General features: G+C 31.7%; 4 protein-coding genes across 7 annotated transcripts; 2 read left to right on the forward strand and 2 right to left on the reverse strand.

Moving 5' to 3' along the window:
- Positions 1 to 511: 511 nt before the first annotated feature.
- On the forward strand, positions 512 to 11,099 carry Pbp45 (proximal sequence element A Pbp45). 2 transcript variants are annotated; one of them, XR_016139943.1, is made up of 8 exons: positions 512 to 894; positions 1,115 to 1,244; positions 1,396 to 1,693; positions 2,241 to 2,572; positions 2,769 to 2,887; positions 3,597 to 3,829; positions 6,858 to 7,160; positions 8,241 to 11,099. XR_016139943.1 is itself a non-coding variant. In XM_011636379.3 (5 exons), exons 1-5 carry the CDS (start codon positions 870 to 872, stop codon positions 2,875 to 2,877), a joined length of 894 nt encoding a protein of 297 aa, XP_011634681.2. In that variant the 5' UTR covers positions 514 to 869; the 3' UTR covers positions 2,878 to 3,317. The 2 variants fall into 2 exon arrangements, 1 of the variants encoding a protein (XP_011634681.2); XM_011636379.3 differs by lacking the exons at positions 3,597 to 3,829; positions 6,858 to 7,160; positions 8,241 to 11,099 and having other exon boundaries at positions 514 to 894; positions 2,769 to 3,317.
- fest (wurstfest) lies at positions 3,323 to 7,928 on the reverse strand. The gene is made up of 6 exons (XM_011636384.2): positions 7,666 to 7,928; positions 6,797 to 7,102; positions 6,280 to 6,404; positions 6,081 to 6,198; positions 5,212 to 5,378; positions 3,323 to 3,865 (listed from the first exon to the last, which is right to left on the reverse strand). The coding sequence occupies exons 1-6, from the start codon at positions 7,852 to 7,854 to the stop codon at positions 3,640 to 3,642; spliced, it is 1,131 nt and encodes a 376-aa protein (XP_011634686.1). The 5' UTR covers positions 7,855 to 7,928; the 3' UTR covers positions 3,323 to 3,639.
- Positions 10,869 to 21,403, reverse strand: LOC105425550 (putative ATP-dependent RNA helicase DDX23). Of its 3 annotated transcripts, XR_016139937.1 has the most exons (11): positions 20,457 to 21,403; positions 19,960 to 20,295; positions 19,270 to 19,692; positions 18,975 to 19,101; positions 18,460 to 18,583; positions 17,887 to 18,002; positions 17,393 to 17,653; positions 17,028 to 17,202; positions 16,618 to 16,853; positions 15,013 to 15,174; positions 10,869 to 14,915 (listed from the first exon to the last, which is right to left on the reverse strand). XR_016139937.1 is itself a non-coding variant. In XM_011636382.3 (9 exons), the coding sequence occupies exons 1-9, from the start codon at positions 21,044 to 21,046 to the stop codon at positions 16,630 to 16,632; spliced, it is 2,373 nt and encodes a 790-aa protein (XP_011634684.1). In that variant the 5' UTR covers positions 21,047 to 21,403; the 3' UTR covers positions 15,917 to 16,629. The 3 variants fall into 3 exon arrangements, 2 of the variants coding, with proteins under 2 accessions (XP_011634684.1, XP_011634682.1); XM_011636382.3 differs by lacking the exons at positions 10,869 to 14,915; positions 15,013 to 15,174 and having other exon boundaries at positions 15,917 to 16,853; positions 19,960 to 20,292; XM_011636380.3 differs by lacking the exons at positions 10,869 to 14,915; positions 15,013 to 15,174 and having other exon boundaries at positions 15,917 to 16,853.
- Positions 11,274 to 15,962, forward strand: LOC105425553 (prostatic acid phosphatase). The gene is made up of 7 exons (XM_089080035.1): positions 11,274 to 11,415; positions 12,979 to 13,061; positions 14,072 to 14,170; positions 14,239 to 14,478; positions 14,679 to 14,864; positions 14,991 to 15,326; positions 15,596 to 15,962. Exons 1-7 carry the CDS (start codon positions 11,361 to 11,363, stop codon positions 15,770 to 15,772), a joined length of 1,176 nt encoding a protein of 391 aa, XP_088936161.1. The 5' UTR covers positions 11,274 to 11,360; the 3' UTR covers positions 15,773 to 15,962.
- Positions 21,404 to 21,865: the final 462 nt, after the last annotated feature.

The raw sequence follows: 21,865 nt of genomic DNA on the forward strand, positions 1-21,865 counted from the left end.
ATTACGCTTATTTTAATCCCGCTTCGATCCACAAATCTTTACTGCCGATTTACAATCCGCATGTCAGTGTCGCAAGCCGCAAGCCATAAAAATTGATCAATCACAGACGAATATGGGGAAAATATTTGAAGCCTGTTCTACAATGCGTCATGTCGGTGTCGTGAACCGTAAGAATGGGCCAATCACAATCAAGTATTCTCTCCACACCCGACTATGACTGGTCAATTCTTGTGGCTTGCGGCTTGCAACACCGACACATGACGCATTGTAGAACAGACCTTAGAGTTGATTTATGAAGGCCGTAATCTGTTAACTTAAACTAGCGGCACACGATGCTTTTTTTTCTTGCTAATTTGCTAGCTGGATTCGCGTGCTTGTTGAATTCTTGTCTTCGATTGGTATATTTTTTTAGATCCAAAAGAATATACCAATCAGAGACAAGAGCTCAACAAGCACGCAAATCCAGCTAGCAAATCAGCAGGAAAAAAAGCATCGTGTGCCGCTGGCTTTATGTCGTAATCGTAAAAAATTGACGAATCATAGGCTACGGTCCATTTGTGGATCGACATCATTATGGACCGAGACATAGATATTTAATCTTTAAGCCGTAATTCTTAAAGCTTAAATCACCTATTGTGGATTGACACTAAACCAACCCTAACCCTTAATCTGGAAAGTTAATATTAATGCTTTATGTCTTGCTTCGCAAAACAAAGCGACGCATTTTTTTACTCAAATCTTTGTTTTTATGCAAAAACACATCGATTAGTATATTTTTATCGAAATCCAAAATAAGCGAGTTAAAATAAACATTAATTTTTTTTCTATCTAGAATAAAACTCTTGTTTGCAGAACAGAAATACAGAATCATGCAGCATCAATACCTTTCGCAGCGTAAGCAATGTTTGTTTTATTGAAAAGAATATAATAAATCGAGTTGAGAATAATCACTTCCTATCAATTTTGAAATATTGAATAAATATAAAAAAGATATATATTACATATGAAACATGTGTATAATAAAATGTAAAGCAATAAAAATTTCTTTGAAAACTCATGAATGGTAATTATATATAATAACATTACATTATTAATATTTGTCTTCTGTTAACAGAGAAACGTTTAATGGAAGCTTTCCGCACAGATTGTCAAGCGCTTATAACACGTTTCGAATTATCTTATAATACTCACTTTCAAAATTTCTGTGAGATCTGGAAGGATATGCAATTTGGCTTGGTTTTTGCGTGTGTATTTAATTCTTTAATAAAAAAAGATGGTCTGCTTTGAAATCTTGATAAGCTCTCCAGCTTTCTGCCTAAGATTTAAATTATACCATTATATGTCAGAAGATAGTCAGATTCAGTTTGTCAGAAAATTAATATTTAAAACTTGCAGCTATCATCCTTCCGAAGCAGCTTTAACTGTGTTTTGCGAAGAAGCTCTTTGTATAACAAAGCAATTTTTAGTGAATGCATCCAGTTTAAAGGAACGTATTGGAGCTTTATATCTTACATATGGAATATATTATAAAATGCCAATAAGGCAACTGAAGATTAGAATGACTCTGTCAGATTGGAATCGTTTGATGGAATTGCATAATCAAATCAAAGAGGAAGAATATCTTGACGCTAATTACATTTTATGCAAACTGATCGTCGATCGTGCATTTATTCATTGCATTAGTGATAGAGAAGTATATATTATATACTGATTGAAAATACTTTTTTATACAATTATAGATATTATAAATGTCACTATAAGCTTTTCAAAGTTTTGAAGAATAAAAGATATAGACAAGAAAAAGGAGAGAGATAATATAATCTTTTTCATTAGAATGTCAAATAAAATTTAATTTAATCTAGCTAAAAATAAATAGAAAATACAAGGTTTAACTTTAATGGATTAATTTTTAATTGATTTTACATTTATAAACAATTTTATGTCTTTTTTTAAAAATCCTCTATTTAAAACTTGGAAATATGTAAAATTAAAAAAAATGTATAATTCTTTTATTTAATGCAATATTAGGCTAGTAAAATGTACTATTATATATTAAATTATGAATTAATGAATAAAATATTAATAATAATTATGTAATAAATAATAGTAATAAATAAAATAATTAGTGATAAATATTATAACAGTGAATCATAAATTTTACTAGAAGATGAGTTGATATCTATATAATGAAAAATATTTTCTTATACAAATGTTTTTTTTTTTTTTTTTTTTTTTTATAGTATGGTATTGAGAGGCACTTTTATAAAAAATTAGAACAGCCTAAGTTGGATGTCAATTTAATGCCAGAAATCAAGGAACTAGCAGCACCAGGAAAACTTTTGTCAACTATCAGCAAGTTAAGCAAAATTTATGAAGAAAAAAAGCGTGCTTTATATGATGCAGAAGAAGATACTAGTCTGCAATTTTATGACGCTAGCACAGCAGATAATATCATTGATGATATTCGCACGATACAGTCAGAAAGTAGAATATTTGTCAAATCCAATGAGACAAATGCCAGCTGTAGTAAAGCGTCATCGGCGTTGAGCGAAATCCAGAAAAATCATAAGCGGTAAATAATTTCTAGAATATATTTTTGAAAAAATTTTATTTTATACTCAACAACAAACTGATATAAAAAATAGTTATGATTTCCAAAAGTGTGCAAAATGTTTACATTTATACATAAATCTCACATTGATAATGATGTGAAATTAAATAAGTATGTTATGCGTATAGAATTAAACCATCAATAATAATTTTTTCAGCAATGTCCGTTTTCGCAAGAATCAGATCTTGGCCAAGATAGGACGAGCATTTGAGAAAGGACTAGAATCTGAAGATGAGTCAGAGACAGATCCCCTAGATGAGATGTGAAAAATATTCTGTATGTATGAGTGTGTATGTATGTATGTATGTAATTCAATAATTGATTCAAGTATGGATAAATATTAATTTAGATATAAATAAAAAAAGAAACATTACAAATCTTTTTTTAATCTTAGTTTAAATTTATAAATAAAACTGCACTGTGGAATTGCAAAGATAAACTTCTATTTAAAACTGATTTTATAGGCCTAATAAAATCATATAGTAATTCCGTTTTTTTTTCCAAGCATGATAGATAAAGGAAATTATAAAATATAATTAGTTTATTACTGTGCGCGTGCGTGCGTGCGTGCGTGCGTGCGTGCATCACTCAGGAAATATATTTGTGTTGTATAAATAAATATAAATTTTTATGTGTTCTTGAGATATCATTATTTATTATAATAAAAATATGGCAATTACAATAATAAAGTATTAATTTAATAAGATGCTCGGTTGAATCTTTTATTGAACGTTTTGCCGCATCATATCGGATGGTTAAGGTATAATTCAATTAAATTACTAAACTCTAATAAAATGAGATTCGAGTAATCCTCTAAATGTAGAAGAGCATAAGCACAATTAAAATATTCAATATAATTGTAATCTAGTTTAGTTTCGTTCAAATTCTCAACAAAAGTAGTACATAACTTTTGTCGTTTGAAATTAACTGATCACGCTGCACCAGAACGCATTCGTGCGTTCATCGCTTCGATGCTCCTTTGCAGATAAATTAGCTCGAGAGGTCGAGTTATCCGCGAGACTTTTCTCTTAGTAAACCTTTAATTGGTTGTTGTCGTCAAAACCGGCGCTATGACCCGCATTTCTCACGATGAAGCTAGTGCCATCATAGTGCATACGACGTTCACCACGACGAACAAATAGGTGGGACGTTTGCCCTAAGGATGCCGTACAGTGCAAGAAAGGTGTCGTCAAGGATGCTGTTCCATTGCTGGGTGATGTACGTAATTGATACTTGTTGCTATTTCGCGCAATTCTATTGTGCAATGAAAAAGATTAAAAATATATCTTAAATAATGTTAAAATATATTTTTAGACTATTACAGCTTTTCAAGGTTCGACTCTTTTGCGGCGTGAGAGCATCGTGAGAGCATCGTGAGTTATGTGACGCCAGAGGCAAGAGATAACATGCCAAAAGTTTCTTGCATCGTATAACTTTATCTTATATCTTTCCCTTAAAAACGATGTTTTCTTAAAATTTGTAAACAATACTGGAAAGATATCTGTCCAATAGATCACGTAAAAGTGTAAAATAAATCTTGAAATAATCTTGAAATCTTGAAATAACACTATTAAGTTATCAGAAATCACCAGATCAGTAGACCTAATTTCTGATAGCTGAGCAATGATTATTATTTTATCTTACTTTCTGATATTTTTTTATAAGTTTTAAGAATATGAAGATATCATGCTTTTAAGGAAAAGCTACGAAATAAAGCTATAAGCTGTATAAGAAACCTTTTGCATTTGTCATTTCTCATTTCTGACGTCATAATTCAATATATTCGTAGCAAGAGAGCCGAGCCTTAATACTCAGTTATGCAGTTTGCAATAGAGAGAAATACCTTCATAATTATACGTGTATTCTACCTCCTCTCAGTTTTCCTTTTCTTCTCCCTTTCTCTCTTTCTCTTTTTATTTTGTATATGTATAATATCATTGTACAATGACGAAATCTAAGATTCTTACTCTCTATTTTATCATTTTAGATCGTGACGTTATACAAAGGCGAAAAAATACGTAATAAAAATATATTAAAAGAGAAATATTTTTTAATGACATCATGTCAATGCCTATAGTCAATAAAATAGATTTGTAAAATATATCGAAAACTCTCTTTTTAACTTTGGTGATCAATAACTATATATTTAGAATTATGACTTTATTCTAGATTAATCATAATTAATTTCTGAATATATATCATTTATTAATTACTGGCACAAAAGGAAAATTTTCAATATATTTTGCAAGTTTTATATACTACGTCTCTTTTTGTATATTACAAACGTTAATGAAAAAACTATTTCCATTGTAATGTATTTTACATTTATATTGTGTTTTGTCACTCCTGTGACATCAGCAATCTAGATGATCACAGCAAGCCAATAAGAATCTTAGCATGAAGTAAAATTATTTGAGTCAATGTAATTTATTTATATAATTTATCTTAACTCTTTAAGATAAATTTAGTGAGAGATCACAAATTCAATCTATTATATAGATTAAATTATATCTAATATATATTATTATTGGCAGACGCGAAATTTTTCTAATTTTTTTATTTCTAATTTTCTAAATATAGGTGAGTTTAAACATTGATACCTGACAAGACCATCGGGAGTCTGAGATATTCTGACATTATTGATAATCCAATTTTCAACATTTTCATCCGTTTGCCAGTACTGAGCTGTGCTGAGATGTGTCGCAGCTTCCTGCAGGCATGCCGGTCCATGACGAGAGCCCGAATAGAAAACGCTCAATGAAAAGTCCTACGAGTTATTCATAAAAAATTACGATAAGTTTATTATAACTTTATCAATAATTTTTTAAATAATGCTGGATATGTAACTATTGAAAATAAACATCTCGGGCATCATTATTGATTGGCATAGCGGTTGTTGGCTAGACATTGTTGGTTAATCATTAGTTAACGGTTCGCTAATCAAGACGTGCCGTTTGGAATCTGTCATAATTACTATGCGAATTAATATTCAGTATCAATCAATGAATTAATATTTACAAAAAGATTTTAGTTTTTACAAAATACTAAACAATAAACAATAAACAAATAAATAATAAATTTTAATAATTTTTTACAAAAAATTAAAAATAACTTTCTTTGGAAGCTATGATTGTTAGTATTGTAGAGAAATAATGACTATATTTCGAAAAAAGACAGATTTTATGCTATAATAAATAATTTCTAAACGTCATATTGATAAGAATAATATAATCAACGCTTCGATCAGAAACATTCATATAAAGAAGTCTATGAAATCAAGATTCAGAATTTAAGAAATATCTTTTAAAATATTAGAGAAAACGGAATTCTCTTTAAAGAAAATAAATTTAGATTTAAAGAATCAATCATTTATACGCATGATTCGAATTGGAAAAATAAAATGAGATGTCGAGCTGATTAGTACAAAAGTAAAAAGTAGGATATATATTTCCTATTAAGCTTGTTCTACCTGACTCATATCCGAAAAGGAATCCGTTGTGGTTCTAGTCCCAGCCGTATCTACCAGATAGACAAGCGCGCATTGTTCCGATGTGAAACTGACTCCCTTGTACCACATTTTTGCGTACCTGACAAAATATGCCAAAATATGCGTGATTAATTAGCGCGATCATATGCGTAAATTAAATAGCGATGAAGCTTGAACTAACTTGTTATTGCCGTGCGTGTCATGAGCGACGATTTCCACCCGCGAGCCATACTGATATATTCTGCCGTTGGGATGTAGCAGAGCGGCGGCTGCTCCAGAACCACTCAGGGACATAACAATATTGTTCTATAGGAAATGAAAAATGAGACGTAGCGTTAGATTTATTATTCGGAATTGATTTATAATCTTATTGACAAGCTCAATTCGAGTCTCCTTTTTCTGAATTTCAAAAATTTTGCATTACGTAGTTACTGCGTTATTAAGAGAGAAAGGAAGAAATTTCATAATATAATAATTATTTACTATACATTAATTAATTATTATACGGAATGGATATTCAATGTTTTATATATATATATATATATATATATATATATATATATAAAATGAATTATGTTAATAAAAAAGCAGTATCATTAACGCGATTCGTTTTTAATTCATATCTTCACATCATGGATAATAACGATATGGCGAATGATATGGTAAATATGAAGACATCTTTGTATAGTTATAGTCACCTTGAAGTTGATCACTCTGACGGCACGGTCAATAGTTATGTCTACGCGTATTCTGTTGTAGAGTCTCAACGATATGGTACCATGGGGGGTGGCGATGGCGCCGCCGACACCGACACCGATGTCGGCGTCATGTTCCCGCCAATTCTCCGTGTAGATGGAGGCTTCCTCGGCCGCGTAATAAGGCCCGCCGATCGACTTCCTAGCTTGCCGCCAGATCGCCGCCGATCCGGAGTATGCGGTTACACCACCCAGACCGCTCCACTGTTCAGCCGGGGGCTCGAAGTACTTGGCTAGCTCGTTGTATCGCTACAAGGATCATCATCCGGAAGAAGCTCATTGATTAATCGTCATAAGGGAACACGAGGTAACGATGACAAATTTCTACAAGTTTAATATTTTTTAAGATGAAGATCAACTTCGGTCCGAGTAAACGTGCTCTTAATAGTTCCTCAAGTTTCCCTAAAAAAGATTCTCTTCTTTTCTTTTTTTCTTTACCTTATCTTTATCTTATCTTCGCGCATAACTGTTGTAACTTCAGAATTTTTATCGATAACTAAATTCTAAAGAATCTTGTATACAACGAGAGTAATCATAGAATGTATAAGATATGTAGATTTTGTAGTATCTTTTTCTTTGTGTGTGTGTGTGTGTGTGTGTGTGTGTGTCATCGTGTGTCATTTGCTTTCTTTATCAAATTTGCTTCGACTAGTCATCATCAATTATCTCTCCGGGGTAATCGATTTCAATTTCTTGAAATCATTCTTACCATTTAGATAACCAGAGAGAGAGAGAGAGTTGTTATAAAATTGTACGCTTGAAATAAAGATAAATCTCAGAAATCAAGAACAAAGTTCAGGAATTAGCTGTACTTGAAAATTGCTATCCTCGGTTTGAGGATGATAATTGTGTGCGGTATAAAGAGATCGGGGTCGCATCGCCGTGGTCGAGCTCGTCTGGTTCTGTATCGTCGTCAAGGAGTATGACGGTGTTGTTTGCATCGCCGGCAAGACGAAGGACTTGTGTATCTCCTTTCGGAATTCGGTGCAGGTATTCGCCATTTCCTTCGCCTCGAAAGATATATAAATTGATGATTGATTTTTTTTTTTTTTTTTTCTTTTCTTTTCTTTTATCAAGTCTTATTTACGCGTGAAAATAATGTAATGTAACGCCCGCTTTCGGAAAAGCGAAGAAAACTCGGAAAGATTTCGACGACGTTCAAAACTAGAAAGAAGATAAATTTCAAAATTTTTGAAATTTTTACCGTATATTTCCGGCAATTTGGCAATGAAACTTGGCAATTCAATTTCGATTTAATAAATGATTCCGTAAATTCTCTGGCAGCTGAACAATTTTGGACCTTTGAAAAGGCAAATCCTCGAAATCTCTCCGAAAAGGAAGATCTATATACGATCTTCTCGCGAATTAGTAGAATTTGTATTTGTAGAAGAAGAGTGATAGGAAACACAAGGGAAGGAAGTCTGCGCTTTAAACGCAGAGAAACGCACTTTGGAGTCGCCGGCAGCGGCGACGGCGGCAGCAGCAACGGCGGCGGCAGCGTTCTTCGATTTCTTGCGCCGGGACTTCCGGTGCTTGGTGACCGCCGCCTGGCCGGCTTCGCCTACGCGATCCACGATTGAAGCGATTTTGGGTTCCCCAAGATCAGAACAGTCAGACCGCGTCTCAGCGCCGTGGCGCGTATTCGCTCGCGCGTAAGCTCTACTTGAAGCGGAAATTTGGGAAATATGGGCGGGCTGACGCTAACTGACGCTAACTGACAAGCGAGCATCTCGGTCGCCCTGGCAATTCATTGAAAGACAACCGATAATCTATCGACGGACTTGATTTCAGATAGAATCCAGATGCAACGGCCAGATCGGCAAATCTCCGCGATCGCGATCGCGATCGCGATCGCGATCGCCAGCGGTAAAAGAATATCCGATTGGAAAGTAATTTTTCAAATTTCGCAGAAAGAATGGTGAATGGTAGTCCAATCGTGCGAAACTGGCGAATTTTGATAATTGAATTTTTATAAATTTGGATGATCGCATTTGGATGTTCAATAATCTGAATCTTCAGATTATTTATTGTTAGCATTTCAATACTTGAATATCTGTTTAGGTTTAGAATATTATTTATTATCTTGTGTATTTGAAAGGAGAAAAACAAATAAGAAAAGAATTTATTATTTATTAAGAATTTCCGATAGCTTTGGATAGCATTGATTGAAACATTGCACAAGTTCGTGGCTTTTATAACCCGCGGAATAATCATTATCAATGAATCGTTACATAAAACATTTTCCAATTGTCATGATCACGTTCAATCAATTAGTTACAAGTAATTTTTAGTCTTGAATACTAATCTTGCGATGCAAATTTAAACATGTATTTTCATAAATAAACTTGACGTGAAAACAACTTGGCTCAAGGATAACAAGAAGATTCAAGAATTATATAATTTAATTTTAATTCATGTTATACTCTTCAATAAGATTTAAGTTAACAGCGGTGTTACTTAACTATCTACATAATTATACATAATAAAAAATAATGAGCATTATTTAATCGTAATTGCATGAATTATTAACTGAAAACTATAATTTTTTTCCATATGCTGTTATCGCCAAGTCTATGCTCTATATATATAGATATAGTTGATGCATTATACATGGATAAAATTTCCAGTCTCGACGGAAAAACTATTGTTTTTCACGTTTGTAAAGTTGTATTGTCACGTGTGCGACACGTCGTAGCCGTCGATATTGTAAAATCGTTTGTTACATCGATGAGTCAAACCTTTGCAAAATTGTAAACATTGTTTTCTTTGTATGCAAATCCTTTCTGTTTTGTCTTTTTATTATCATTGTTAATTATCTTGTTATCATATTGCACAAATAATAAAAGTTTTGCAACAATATATACAATTTTTTGCACATTACACAAAAGTATTCTGCAATGCAAAAATATTATATAACTGAGAACAGAATTATGATATAAATTTTATTTTATTACATATAAATTATAAATTTGATACAAAATTTTATATATATGTGTGTGTGTGTGTGTGTGTGTGTGTATCATATATTATATATGTGATTATATTTTTATTTATTTCATATCAATATTATTAAAAAGGAAATATACAACAGAAATTATTTTGCTCAATTCTAAAACATATAACTTAAAGGATTAATTGAGAATTATGGTAAATTTAAAAATATATAACGTTTTATGATATAGCATGATAACATCATGAAAAATATTAATGTCGTATAATGCAAAATTATTTTGTAATATATATTTATGATACAATTTAATAATGGCAAAAATGAAAGTAAGGGGGGCAACTCCTGCATCCAAAAAATCTAACCCGTATCACAGTGATGATTAAATATCAATCTAACTCTATCTATTTATGAAACTTGTTAGAGTGATTTTTTTCACATATTTACCTATCATTAGGAATATTATACTATATATTATTTAACTGTCACTATGATGGATTAAGTTAGATCTTTCGGGTGCAGCCCCCTTCCTCCCCGCAGGGAAGGCGGAACTCTCTCAGGGTCATGATAGTTAAAATGCGTATGCGTTATACACATGTCTATACACATATATTGTACTGTTTCACATAGGTTTTCAACTTTCCACGTGAAATAAAATTCCATCTTCGAATGATGCATTTGAAAAAAAAGTGAATGTGTTAGAAAGATAAAGTATGAAGTCAATGAAGTATAGTCAACATATATGAAAAAAATTTTTAATTGATATGTAAATCATTTAATGGATACATGAAACTCATAATTTCAAAAAAGCATCTATTTATAAACCTTGTCTTGTTAGTAACTTTCTAATAAAGAATGATCGACAGCTAAAACAGCTTTAGAATGTTGTTCAGTCATAATATATGTCAAGGTCAAGATTATTGCTCAAAGGGTTGCTACCTACCCTTACCTTCCTTTCCTTTCAAGGATTTTTATCCTTGATAATAATTAACTAACGGTGAAGCGAATGTGCTTACGCACATAAATTATGATACGAATTTTTAACTTTTAGCTACAAATTGTCAAGTCTTTATTTTAAAATCAAAAACGAATCAAGGATTTATTCAAGAACCATTATTACGATCCATGCAATTCTGTGAAATTAATTCTTACTTCCGTAAACTCAGCTGATACTCGCACACGCATATATTATTACATGACTTTTCTTTTACACAATATGTAACAACAACAAAAAATTAATATGAATCAATTTGGGAAACAAGAGGAAAAAAATAAAGAAAGAAAAATACAAACAAAATATTTACACTTTCGTTGAAGACTCATCGAGCTAACAATACGTCGTATTTAACAATACGACGTGCGACAGTAATTATCAATAAATTTTACAAGGTCTGAAAGCAAGTCGTTTTTCCGCAGAGAGGGGATATGTGACTTTATCTACGTGCACGTGTCACGAATCTCTCTCAGTACACGATTACACACGTCCGCATGTACTTTACGATCTCTCTTGCAGATTTATTTGTGGATCACTCAGCCCTTCTGGTCCGCGATTAATTCGGCATGTTCCCCTCGGCGACAATCCTTCCTCTTTTTGCGCTACTCACGCTGACGTTAGGTAAATTGATACTTTTCTGTCTCTTTCTTGTTCTTTTTAACGTTTACCTTCATCATCGAGTAGAACATTCAAAAACGGTATTATTAAATTTTGAAAATAGTATATTTATTCGTTCTATGCGTAAAAAGTTAATAAAATTTGTTTATATTTTTTATATATATATATATATATATATATATAAATCTTAAAAAAGGAGATAACGTGTTGTTGCATTTTATTAAGTTATACGATATATATTATTATATAATTTAATGTAATATAAGCATAGATTCTCTCGCGTATCTCTTCAATCTCAATTGTAATATTTCAGATACATTGATATTATGAATAATGCGGGAAGTATTTTCTCAGATGTAATATGTAGTACTTATAATCTGTTACAAAGATATAAAAATTATTATACACTTGTAAGGAAATATGAAAACTCGATTTCCATATCTGCCGAAGTACAACTCGAATTGAAAATTTATTTTTTATCTCTTCAAATCTAATTAATTCTAAAATTCTAATTAACTCAATCGACGATTAATTTATCAAATAAGATCCGCATTATTAATTCTTCTGTTAACAAAATTATTATTTTTTTATTATTTATTTAATGTGTAAAAAAATGATGATGAATTGTATAATTAAAAACTTGCTTTAAGTAAGCAATACTGCCAATTGAATTAATCGTCATTAAGGTAACCAGAATTCGATTAAATTGCCTATAAAGCGATAGTTCAATCTTGTATTCAGAAAGGACTTTCAGGAGGACTTGGATCAAATTGATTTAATCAATGATTAATTTATCAAATAATATTTAAATTATTTTACTAATATGAAAAAAACTAATTTTCTGTTATTAAATGTATAAAAAAGATAAGATAACAATAAAATATATAATTACACGTCTTATTTTAAGTAATCGATTCTATCGATTTAATTGATAATCAATTAAATGTCTATTTCTATCAATGTAATTATAACTTTTAATCTTTTCATTAAAAAAATAAATCTTAGAGTTAAAAAATAAATCTTAGAGTTAAAAAAAGATAAAAAATAAACCAGAAAGATTAAAATTAATCTACATTGGTAAAAATTGTTTGAATATTGTGTTTGAAGTTGAACGGAATTTGATCCTAATTGTCCTTAATATAAATATGCTCTCCTATTTTGATTATCATTTCGATAATTGTATTATGTTATATCTTTTTCAATACATTCGGGAATAATGTAATTTCAAATAAATAATAAAATAATTTTGCTAATGTGATATATATATATATATATATATATATATATATATATGCATTTAAATATCAATATGTATAAATATTTGATATGAAATGTATAAATACTAAAAAAAGTTTAGAATATATTTTCAGTTTAACTTTTTCATTTAATGTATTATAACTTTTTGTTTAAAGTATCGTATTATTTATTTACAGAATGGCTTTATTATTCATATGTAAATATATATATTGATTATCTATATATAACAGAATGTTTTATATATATATATATATATATATCTATATATAATAGAATGTTATCATAGATATGTTATTTTTTATATTTTAGGAGTACCTTTGTCTTTTAAAATTACGGATTCAGAAGAGGCAAATCGTGAAACTAAAAAAGACACTTTGCGGCAAGTCACAGTGGTATATATGCATATATATTTAGATACATATAAAAACTCTTTATTAATGACCTAGCAACTTTTATATCTCAAGTTCTAAAATTTTACAATCTTGAAAAAATTTTCAATTTTATTTAAACAGAACATTTCGGAACATTAATATAGATTTATATTAATTTTAGTAGATGATTCTGAAAATATTATATAAATAAATAACAAAAAATTGAAATGAAAACAATATTAAATCTCTAAATTATAAATTCGAAAAATAAATATTTTTTTATAAAGCATTTATTGTCACTCTTTTTTTAGCATTTAGTTTCATTTAATTCATCATTTATTATGAAGACATCGTTATGTATATAAATGATACAATTATATTTTTATTTCAATCATTATTTTATATTACTACGAGCGATGTTCTTACATATCAATTGCAAATTATATCGAGTATTTCTATCAATTTACGATAAGATAATTTTTTTATTTAATTCAACTTTTTTATACAAGTTTTTTTTTTAGTTTCTTTCGCTTAGTTAGTCGGTATTAAATTAAATTTATATATTTTTAACAGGTAAAGAAAAGAGATTTAATCAAGATCCAAACATTCACGTCTCATCAATTCATGCCGTTTCATAGTCATTCTCTTCGAAATCAACGACTCCTCATATAAAAGTCGGATGAGCAGATAAATTGTATTTATATTGGGATTAAACGTTATCAAAGGATAACAATTCTCTGTATGTATCTTCGTCGCTCTTCGATTTTGTTTAAAAAAATGGTAATCTAGGTCTTTTTAAAACGATCGGTTAATCAAAATTTTCTATCCACTAGACATATTTTTCGCGTTTCACAGAATCTTGTTAAATATCATTCCGATTCATCACACACGATATAATTAAACAGCTAAGAATTCTTCAAAATCGAAAGTTATCAGGTACATAAATAGTTGAATCGACTTTTCATTATCATTGATTTGCGCTAAGGGACGAAATTAGTGTCGCGAGATACGCGAAATCTTTCTGCTTTTAGGTAATAAGACATGGAGAGAGGGCACCTGTAGACACCTATCCAAACGATCCTCATATCAACGACACTATGGAACCATATGGCTGGGGTCAGCTAACAAATGTAAATACTTTTTGCTTCTTAAGTAAATTATCTTACAAATCGTAGTTAACTACAATTAATTAATCTAGGAGGGAAGGAAGAATCAATATAATCAAGGATTATTTCTACGAAAGCGTTACGGTGACTTCCTAGGCTCGTCGTACAATCCTGATATATTCTATCTGCAGACCACCGCTGTAGACCGCACAAAAATGTCAGGTATGGTGGAGGCTGCTGCTCTATGGAAACCCAGCGAGAAGCAGATGTTCAAATCTGATGTTCTTTGGCAGCCAGTTACATTGTTCTACCAGGAACGTCAAGATGACACGGTAAAGCAAATATTTGGCCAGACTAATCAACTTTTTTCGATATTTTTAAATTTATTTTTACGTATGCAGCATATTTAAAACGTTATGATATCATAATCCAATATTATTGAAACCGGATCGAGTATATTTTGTCATATATTTTTGTCATAACTATTATCGTGAATATCATCGTTATCGTGATTATCATATAAATCTTCCAGCTTATGTTAGTGTGGAACACATGTCCGAGGTACACACAGATACGCTCTTCGGCAAACGACTTGCCGGAAATTCAAAAGGTGCACGAGGACAACAAGCAATTGTTCGCAGAGCTTTCGAACTTCACAGGCCTGTCGATCACGACTGTTGATGACGTTAGTTCAATATATGCCACATTGACAGCAGAGGTAATTCATTTTTTCTTTCTTTTTAATAGCGATTAACGTCCGGGTGCTATTCTATAAAGTGACTAACGCTATACGTATCTTTTCAATTAAGACTTCGGCTTTTAATTATCCGAATTATTGTTACAGAAGCACATGAATTTGGACTTACCAGAGTGGACAAAGAACTACTATCCCGATAAATTTATCCCCTTGACTTTGCTCGAATTACAGCTTAATACATACAACGACGAATTTCGCAGGTTGAAAGGTGGTCCTATGTTGAAGAAAATCATCAATGACATGCTGGCGAAGAAGGAAGGTGTCTTACAGCCTGAAAAGAGGAAAATGTTTATGTATATCGGTCATGATAGCACCATTGTTACTTTGCTGGATACAATGCATATTTGGTACAATCAGATGCCTCACTACAACATCATGACGATGATAGAGTTGCACGAAGACGAGGATGAATGGAACGTTCAGGCAAGTATTAATTTTTCAAATAAGTCAGAATTTCTAAACACTTAAATCGGAAACATCTAGAATTATTGTGCTTGATGTTTTCCAAATACTTATAACTTTCTATATGAACAATTTATACAATAAACAGAAAAAAGATATTTTCGAATCATTCTTTGAAATTTTGATGATATTCGATTTTTCTATTTGTATATTAAATTTCAATGATTTAGTATTAATAAATAATTATTAATTGATATTTTCTTGAACTCATTAGAAATATTTTACTACAGGTATTTCTAAGAAATACAACAACACGCGAGCCGTATCCGATGACGATACCCGGATGCACCGTTGTATGCCGGCTCGACAAATTTATAAAAATCCTGAAGCCAATGATACCAGATAACTGGGGAGAAGAATGCAAAGTTGATAGTAATTATACAACTCCACTTCCACCGCCTGCATAATTATAGAATTGACTCTACTGACTATATATTGTTTTTTTATTCAAATAATTTTTTTATATTTACATTGTAAATAATTATTTATATCATTGATGTCAGAAGTTTTTCATCTCGCATGTCTTCACGTCATTGTTCTCGAAAATCCAATTTATTAAGAAGCATAGTTATCATTTTATTAAAAAGTATAACTGAATCCTTGAATTCTCATTTCACAACAATTATATTTGAATAATAATAAGAACTCTTAGCTTATTTATAATTTATACACATGTATAAAATGAGAATGCCTTATTTCTAGCAACCGCGAGTCTTCGATATTCAGGCCTAGATTTAAGGCTTGGCTCTCTCGCTGCAACCATATTGAATTATGATGTTAGAAGCGAAAAATAACATGCAAAAAGTTTCTTGCGTCGTATAATTTTATTTTGTACATTTTCCTTAAAAACATATTTTCATATTCTTAAAACTTACAAAAAAGTAAGATATCTGTCCAATCACGATTTACGAATAGATCACGTAAAAGTGTAAAATAATCCTTGAAATAATGATACACAGCCATTAGAAATCATCAGATCATTAGATCTAGGTGTTTCTAATAGCTGAGCAGTGACCATTGACTGACCATTGTTTCAGGAATTATTTTACACTTTTACGTGATCTATTGGACAGATATTTTACTTTCGGGTATTTTTTAAGTTTTAAGAAGATGAAAATATCATGTTTTTAAGGGAAAAATACAAAATAAAGCTATATGATGCAAGAAACTTTTTATACGTCTCGCTCCTGACGTCACATAATCCACGTCGCGCTGCGAAAAAACCGAGCCTTAAAAATCTCAAAGTGCTTGCCACAAAGAAAGTTTAGGCAAATATCTTCTCTTCCCGTCGCTTTTTCGTGACTACTGTGCCAGGCTTATGCTGAGCATCCGGATGATTCAGCAATTCAGGCGGACAAGTAGATATTGGGCTAGCCAGGATCGTTTGCTTAAGATCATAAAACAAATGACTGTCGTCTTTTGTGCAAAAGGAAATAGCGAGACCAGCTTTGCCAGCACGACCGGTTCGACCAATCCTGTGCGTATAATCTGTAAATAATCCACAATAAAAATCTAAATAAATATTAAGTTAAATTAAGTGAATTAGAAAAAATATTATACTTTTAAGATTTTTAGAAATAGATTATTTTGATCCATTCTTGAATCAAGAAACTTAAAGAAACTTAATGATATTAATGATTGTACAAAGAAAAATAAACTTACCCTCAATAGTTTTAGCCATGTCATAGTTAATGACCATTGATACATCCTTGATATCGATACCTCGCCCCGCGACATCAGTGGCTACCAGAATATCCTTACTTCCACCCTTAAGAGATGCCAGAGCATATTCTCTCTGTTCTTGGCCTTTGCCACCATGCAAGGTACAAGCATTATACTAGAATGAAAACATAACTATGATATTAGATATTTACTAAGATTTTGTTTTGTAATTTTTTTTTTTAAAGTTCCGAATGAGATTTTAATGAAAATTTCACATTTGAGAAGCTAAACGTCATAAATTGAAATGAGTTCCATCACAATTATAATAAATAAAAAAATGATGCTATTTTTATTATTTTACATACTCCTAATTTTTCTAAGCCTCTTGCCAAGACATCCGCACCCTTCTTTTGATTGACAAATATAATGACAGGCGGTTCAACGCCTCTGCTAAGTATTTCCATAAGTTTCTTTCGCTTGTCAGCTTCACCCATTATGTGAACTATTTGCTCGGTGCGTTCTGTCGGCTTACCGACACTGCCAATATATACTACTGCTGGTCTTCTCAAATAAGTTCTGGCAAGTCGTTCTACAGCTGGTGGCATGGTGGCGGTGAACATCACCGTCTAAAAGCAAAAAGTAATTATTAGCTGTTTTAATAAATAAATTAATCTTCTTGGCTCTTCAATACCTATTAACATAAAAAATGTAAATGACAAGATGATACCTTTTTAAAAGAAAAACAAATGTCAAATTCAAAATATTGAGTTAATGATTGCAAATTATTTTTATTTGCATGATTCAAAAATTATCAAAAAGAATAAAAATTATCAAACAGTTAATAAATTTAGAAACGTACTTGTCTATATTTTTTCTTTGTATTGTAGTTGGCCAAAAGTTTTTCTTCATTTTCTGCATCCTCATTATCCGGTTTCAGATTTGTCACAGGCATATATTCCAGAATTTTTTGTACATCTAAAAAAAAGATTAACATTTGTTTTAATAACATTGTGCATTGTTGCATAGTATTCGATAATAACTATATCGTTTCTCGAACAGATAGAACGGTTAAATTAAGTAAAGATTTGTATCATTTTACAAATTCCGAAATAATAAGATATTCATTTATAAACATCCACGAGAGAATGTATGAATAAATCCAGCTTTATGCGCACTCGTAGACGTAGTGCTGGTCTGTATATTATATATTGTATGATAGAAATAGTATGATAGAATGCTTAATTTTTTTTTATAAAAGACAGTATGTTGCATAAAAAAATCTATCCATTTGTAACGCAATATTCGTAATTGTTAATTATAAAATAATAAAAAAAATATCGTATTTAATTGGAAAAGAAATATTAATAAATTAAACAGAATTTTAATTTTTTTAAAACAATGAAACAATAAAAATGTTAAATTATTAGACTACCTGGTTCAAAACCCATATCTATCATTCTGTCTGCTTCGTCCAATACGATGTAAGTACACTGATTTAATACAAGATAACGATTCTCCAAAACATCTATCAATCGGCCAGGTGTGGCAATAACGATCTAAAAGGGAAGATAAATTGAATATTTTATTGTTACTTTAATTAGTTTTTCAAATTTAAAATCGAAGTCCATTTGACTTGACATCCAAATCTCTGTTATTTAAATCAAAATTATTCGATTTTTGAATGGAAGAAATGTGAATATCAATCGCATATATTATATTATCAAATCAACTTTGCTATCTTCATATTAATCTTCATATTAACTTCAAGTTCACAATAATTATTGCATTAGAGATTGTGTTTTTAAAATTGGATTCGATTTAAATAAAATTTTGTTCATTCGGTTTGATGAAAATTTGAAAAATAAAATTCAATTAATTTAATTTGTCATAAAAAATCTTTGAGTCATATATCTCTAGAATTAATAATTTTAACACTGCAGAAATTACCTCACAGCCCATTCGTAATCTGAAACCTTGCTCCTCTCTCGACAAACCACCCACTACAACGACAGTTCGAATGCCCAATGGTTGGCCAAATTTATTAGTTTCTTCTTCTATTTGTTGCGCTAATTCACTGCAATAAATAAATGCTAGGCTTTATCTCATATAATATAAATCATGTTCTCTATAAATTTATACAATTGATCAATTCATCAATTGAGCAAATATTTGAAATTTAAAGAATAAAAACACGTTATACAATTAATAAAGACAATGTAAGAACTAGAATAATAATTGATACCGAGTGGGTGCCAAGATGATACTGTAAGGGCCTTGGTCCGCTTCCTCAAGTCTCTCAATTTTCGGTAGACTAGTGATCCACAATAGCAGCGGAATCAGAAATGCCAGAGTTTTTCCTGAACCAGTTTCGGCGACACCAATGATATCACGATTTTGTAGACCGATAGGAATAGCTTGTCGCTGAATGGGCGTGAGATCCTTATAACCAACTTTATCAATAATATCCAGAATCTCTTTTGGAAAGCCAGATTCCTTCCAAGAACGAATAGGATCAGGAATGCGTCCTCCTTTTATCGTGATGTTGTAGTCTTCTCTGAAGATACGCCAATCACGCTCGGTCATCTCGTTCAAGGCTTTTTCGGACCAGTGTCGATCGTCCCATTTTTGCTTTTCCTCCTTTCGCTTTACTTTCTTTAACCTCATTCTTGAAATTATAGAAATAGAAATTATAGAAATGATTCATAGTAGTCACAATAATATAACAATGATAGCAATATGATAATTAATAAGGATAACAATATAACATAGATCTAAATCGATTGTACAGTGCAATTTTGTTTCAAATTAAAAATTTTTAAAGTTTTTATATTGTTCTTAAATAATTAAGACAAAATAATTACTGTGATCTTATTGATAAAAACTGTATATCAAAAAGTAAAATCCACTATATTAGTGAGATGATAAGACTCACTTCTCTTGTTCCTTCTCAGCTTCTGTACGTCTCTTCTCTAACAATTCACCATAAAACTTGCTCTGATCCCGCTTTTGTGCCTTGATATCGATACCTGCTAGATTACCTCGTCCAAAGAATTGCACTTGATGCCTCTCTTTGTAAATGCTATTATAATCCACAGAAGTATCCTCTGAAGTATCCCAATCAAAAACAAATTTTCGATCATTTAATCTTCTAACTCGCCGCTTCTTCTTCACCAAACCCAAATACCGTTCCTTGATGGCCTCTACTTCTTTTTCTTTGTCTTTGTCCTTGATCTCGTCTTCACGCGAGCGTTGTCCATCTCTCCTTCTACTGATAAAAAAAAATTATATTTTTGACATTATCACAAGATTTATAACAATAGAATTTTCATTATCATGCTTGATAAAAATTAGATTAAAAAATTGGTATAAAAATTACCTATGCCATATATCTTGTAAACAACATATCCTAAAATCAAAATATTTAAATACCTATCTCTGTCATCCCATTCTCTCTCCTTGCCAGTACTATCATTGTGAAACAGCAACTTGCGTTCTTCCTCCTGTTGCTTTCTTATCACTTCTACTTCCTGCTGACGTTTCTCCAATGCTAAAATCGCTCGTTCTTCCTTAGTGAGAAATTTTGGTTTAGCTCGAGCTTCCTCTTCCGCTTTCTTCTTGGCCAATAATTCCTCGAGACTCAATGGTTCCTTTTTTGGTATCGACTTGACCTTCTCTTCTGTCTCCTCCTCCTCTTTTTTAGCATCACTCTTCAGATCCTTCTTCGAATCATCTTCGGCGAGCGTGGGACTACCCTTGCGTTTCTTTTCGTCCTTGGATCTGTCCTTGACGTCGCGACGCTCTCTCGAGCGATCGCGCTCTCTTTCTCGCGATCTGTCGCGCTCACGTGATCTATCTCGCTCCCGTGATCGCTCCTGCGATCTAGATCGCTTCCTGTCCTTCTTGCGATCTTTAGATCGACTTCTGGTACGTCGACGGTCGCGTCGCTCTCGGTCGCGCTCGCGTTCTCGTTCGCGATCGCGAGATCGGCTGCGCCGAGTAATTTTCTTGTCGTGTGGCATTTGAATAAAGTACACCCGATAAGCGAATTTCTTTTTGTTGAGTTAGCTCAGATTATATGACACAATACGTCTTATTCGGTTCTTAATAAACGAAAGAAAAATTGTGGTTAGAATGCTCAGAAACAACGCTACAGTTGAAAGTTTCTGTTCGCTGAATGGGTAAATCGTTAACATACACTACCATGCATACACTGATGTTATAAAGAGATAAATAGCAACGAGAAAGTAATCTAAAATCACATGACTTGTATTTTCATTGCGCTAGAATTATCTTTTTGCTTTCCACGTTAGGAAGAGACTCGTAAACCACATTGCAAACATAACCCCATCTTTCGAAACCTTTGACTATACAATTATAGCTGAAAAACGCGCAATGAAAAACACAGGTAACAGGAACAGGGAATAACAACAGCCAACAAATTCCGACCAATCAGAAGCTGTGAAGAATATAGGAGATACTTCTGATTGGTCGAAATCTGTTGCCTGTTCCCTATTCCCTGTTCCTGCTGCCTGTGTTTTTTATTGTGCACCCAGCTTTATAGAGGAGCGTATCCCAGATGCGCACATTTTTAATCGGACACACTACTCACATCAGCCGATGCTTAGGAATTTTCTAGTGAGCCACCTATCAAAAATTTTTTTATTTAATCGACCAATCGGCAATGTGTCCGTTTGGATCTCATCCCTTTATCATCCCTAGCGGTGCACTTGAACAGTACCGTTCTGCACCGTCCGAGTTCTCAACCGTGCACTCGGTTTTGTCCAATGAAAAACGCACCAATGTCCAATTATCAGACCCGTTCCACATTGAACATCGCT

Source organism: Pogonomyrmex barbatus, unplaced genomic scaffold, assembly GCF_055798465.1.
Source record: "Pogonomyrmex barbatus isolate J1 unplaced genomic scaffold, ASM5579846v1 scaffold3, whole genome shotgun sequence".
Classification (NCBI taxonomy): domain Eukaryota; kingdom Metazoa; phylum Arthropoda; class Insecta; order Hymenoptera; family Formicidae; genus Pogonomyrmex; species Pogonomyrmex barbatus.

Bases quoted from the DNA above. Each gene is read 5' to 3' on its own strand.
- fest (XM_011636384.2), bottom strand. From the start codon at position 7,854: ATGGCGAATACCTGCACCGAATTCCGAAAGGAGATACACAAGTCCTTC. The intron at 6,405-6,796 runs GTGACTATAACT...CATTTCCTATAG, and splicing joins TCAGAGTGATCAACTTCAAG to AACAATATTGTTATGTCCCT. The intron at 3,866-5,211 runs GTATCAATGTTT...ATTGCACAATAG, and splicing joins ACTCCCGATGGTCTTGTCAG to AATTGCGCGAAATAGCAACA.
- LOC105425550 (XM_011636380.3), bottom strand. From the start codon at position 21,046: ATGCCACACGACAAGAAAATTACTCGGCGCAGCCGATCTCGCGATCGC. The intron at 20,296-20,456 runs GTATTTAAATAT...TTTTTTTATCAG, and splicing joins GAATGGGATGACAGAGATAG to TAGAAGGAGAGATGGACAAC. The intron at 17,654-17,886 runs GTACGTTTCTAA...TTTTGCTTTTAG, and splicing joins CAAAGAAAAAATATAGACAA to ACGGTGATGTTCACCGCCAC.
- LOC105425553 (XM_089080035.1), top strand. From the start codon at position 11,361: ATGTTCCCCTCGGCGACAATCCTTCCTCTTTTTGCGCTACTCACGCTG. The intron at 14,171-14,238 runs GTAAATACTTTT...TAATTAATCTAG, and splicing joins GCTGGGGTCAGCTAACAAAT to GAGGGAAGGAAGAATCAATA. The intron at 14,865-14,990 runs GTAATTCATTTT...TTATTGTTACAG, and splicing joins ATGCCACATTGACAGCAGAG to AAGCACATGAATTTGGACTT.
- Pbp45 (XM_011636379.3), top strand. From the start codon at position 870: ATGCAGCATCAATACCTTTCGCAGC. The intron at 895-1,114 runs GTAAGCAATGTT...TTCTGTTAACAG, and splicing joins GCATCAATACCTTTCGCAGC to AGAAACGTTTAATGGAAGCT. The intron at 1,245-1,395 runs GTGTGTATTTAA...TAAAACTTGCAG, and splicing joins CAATTTGGCTTGGTTTTTGC to CTATCATCCTTCCGAAGCAG.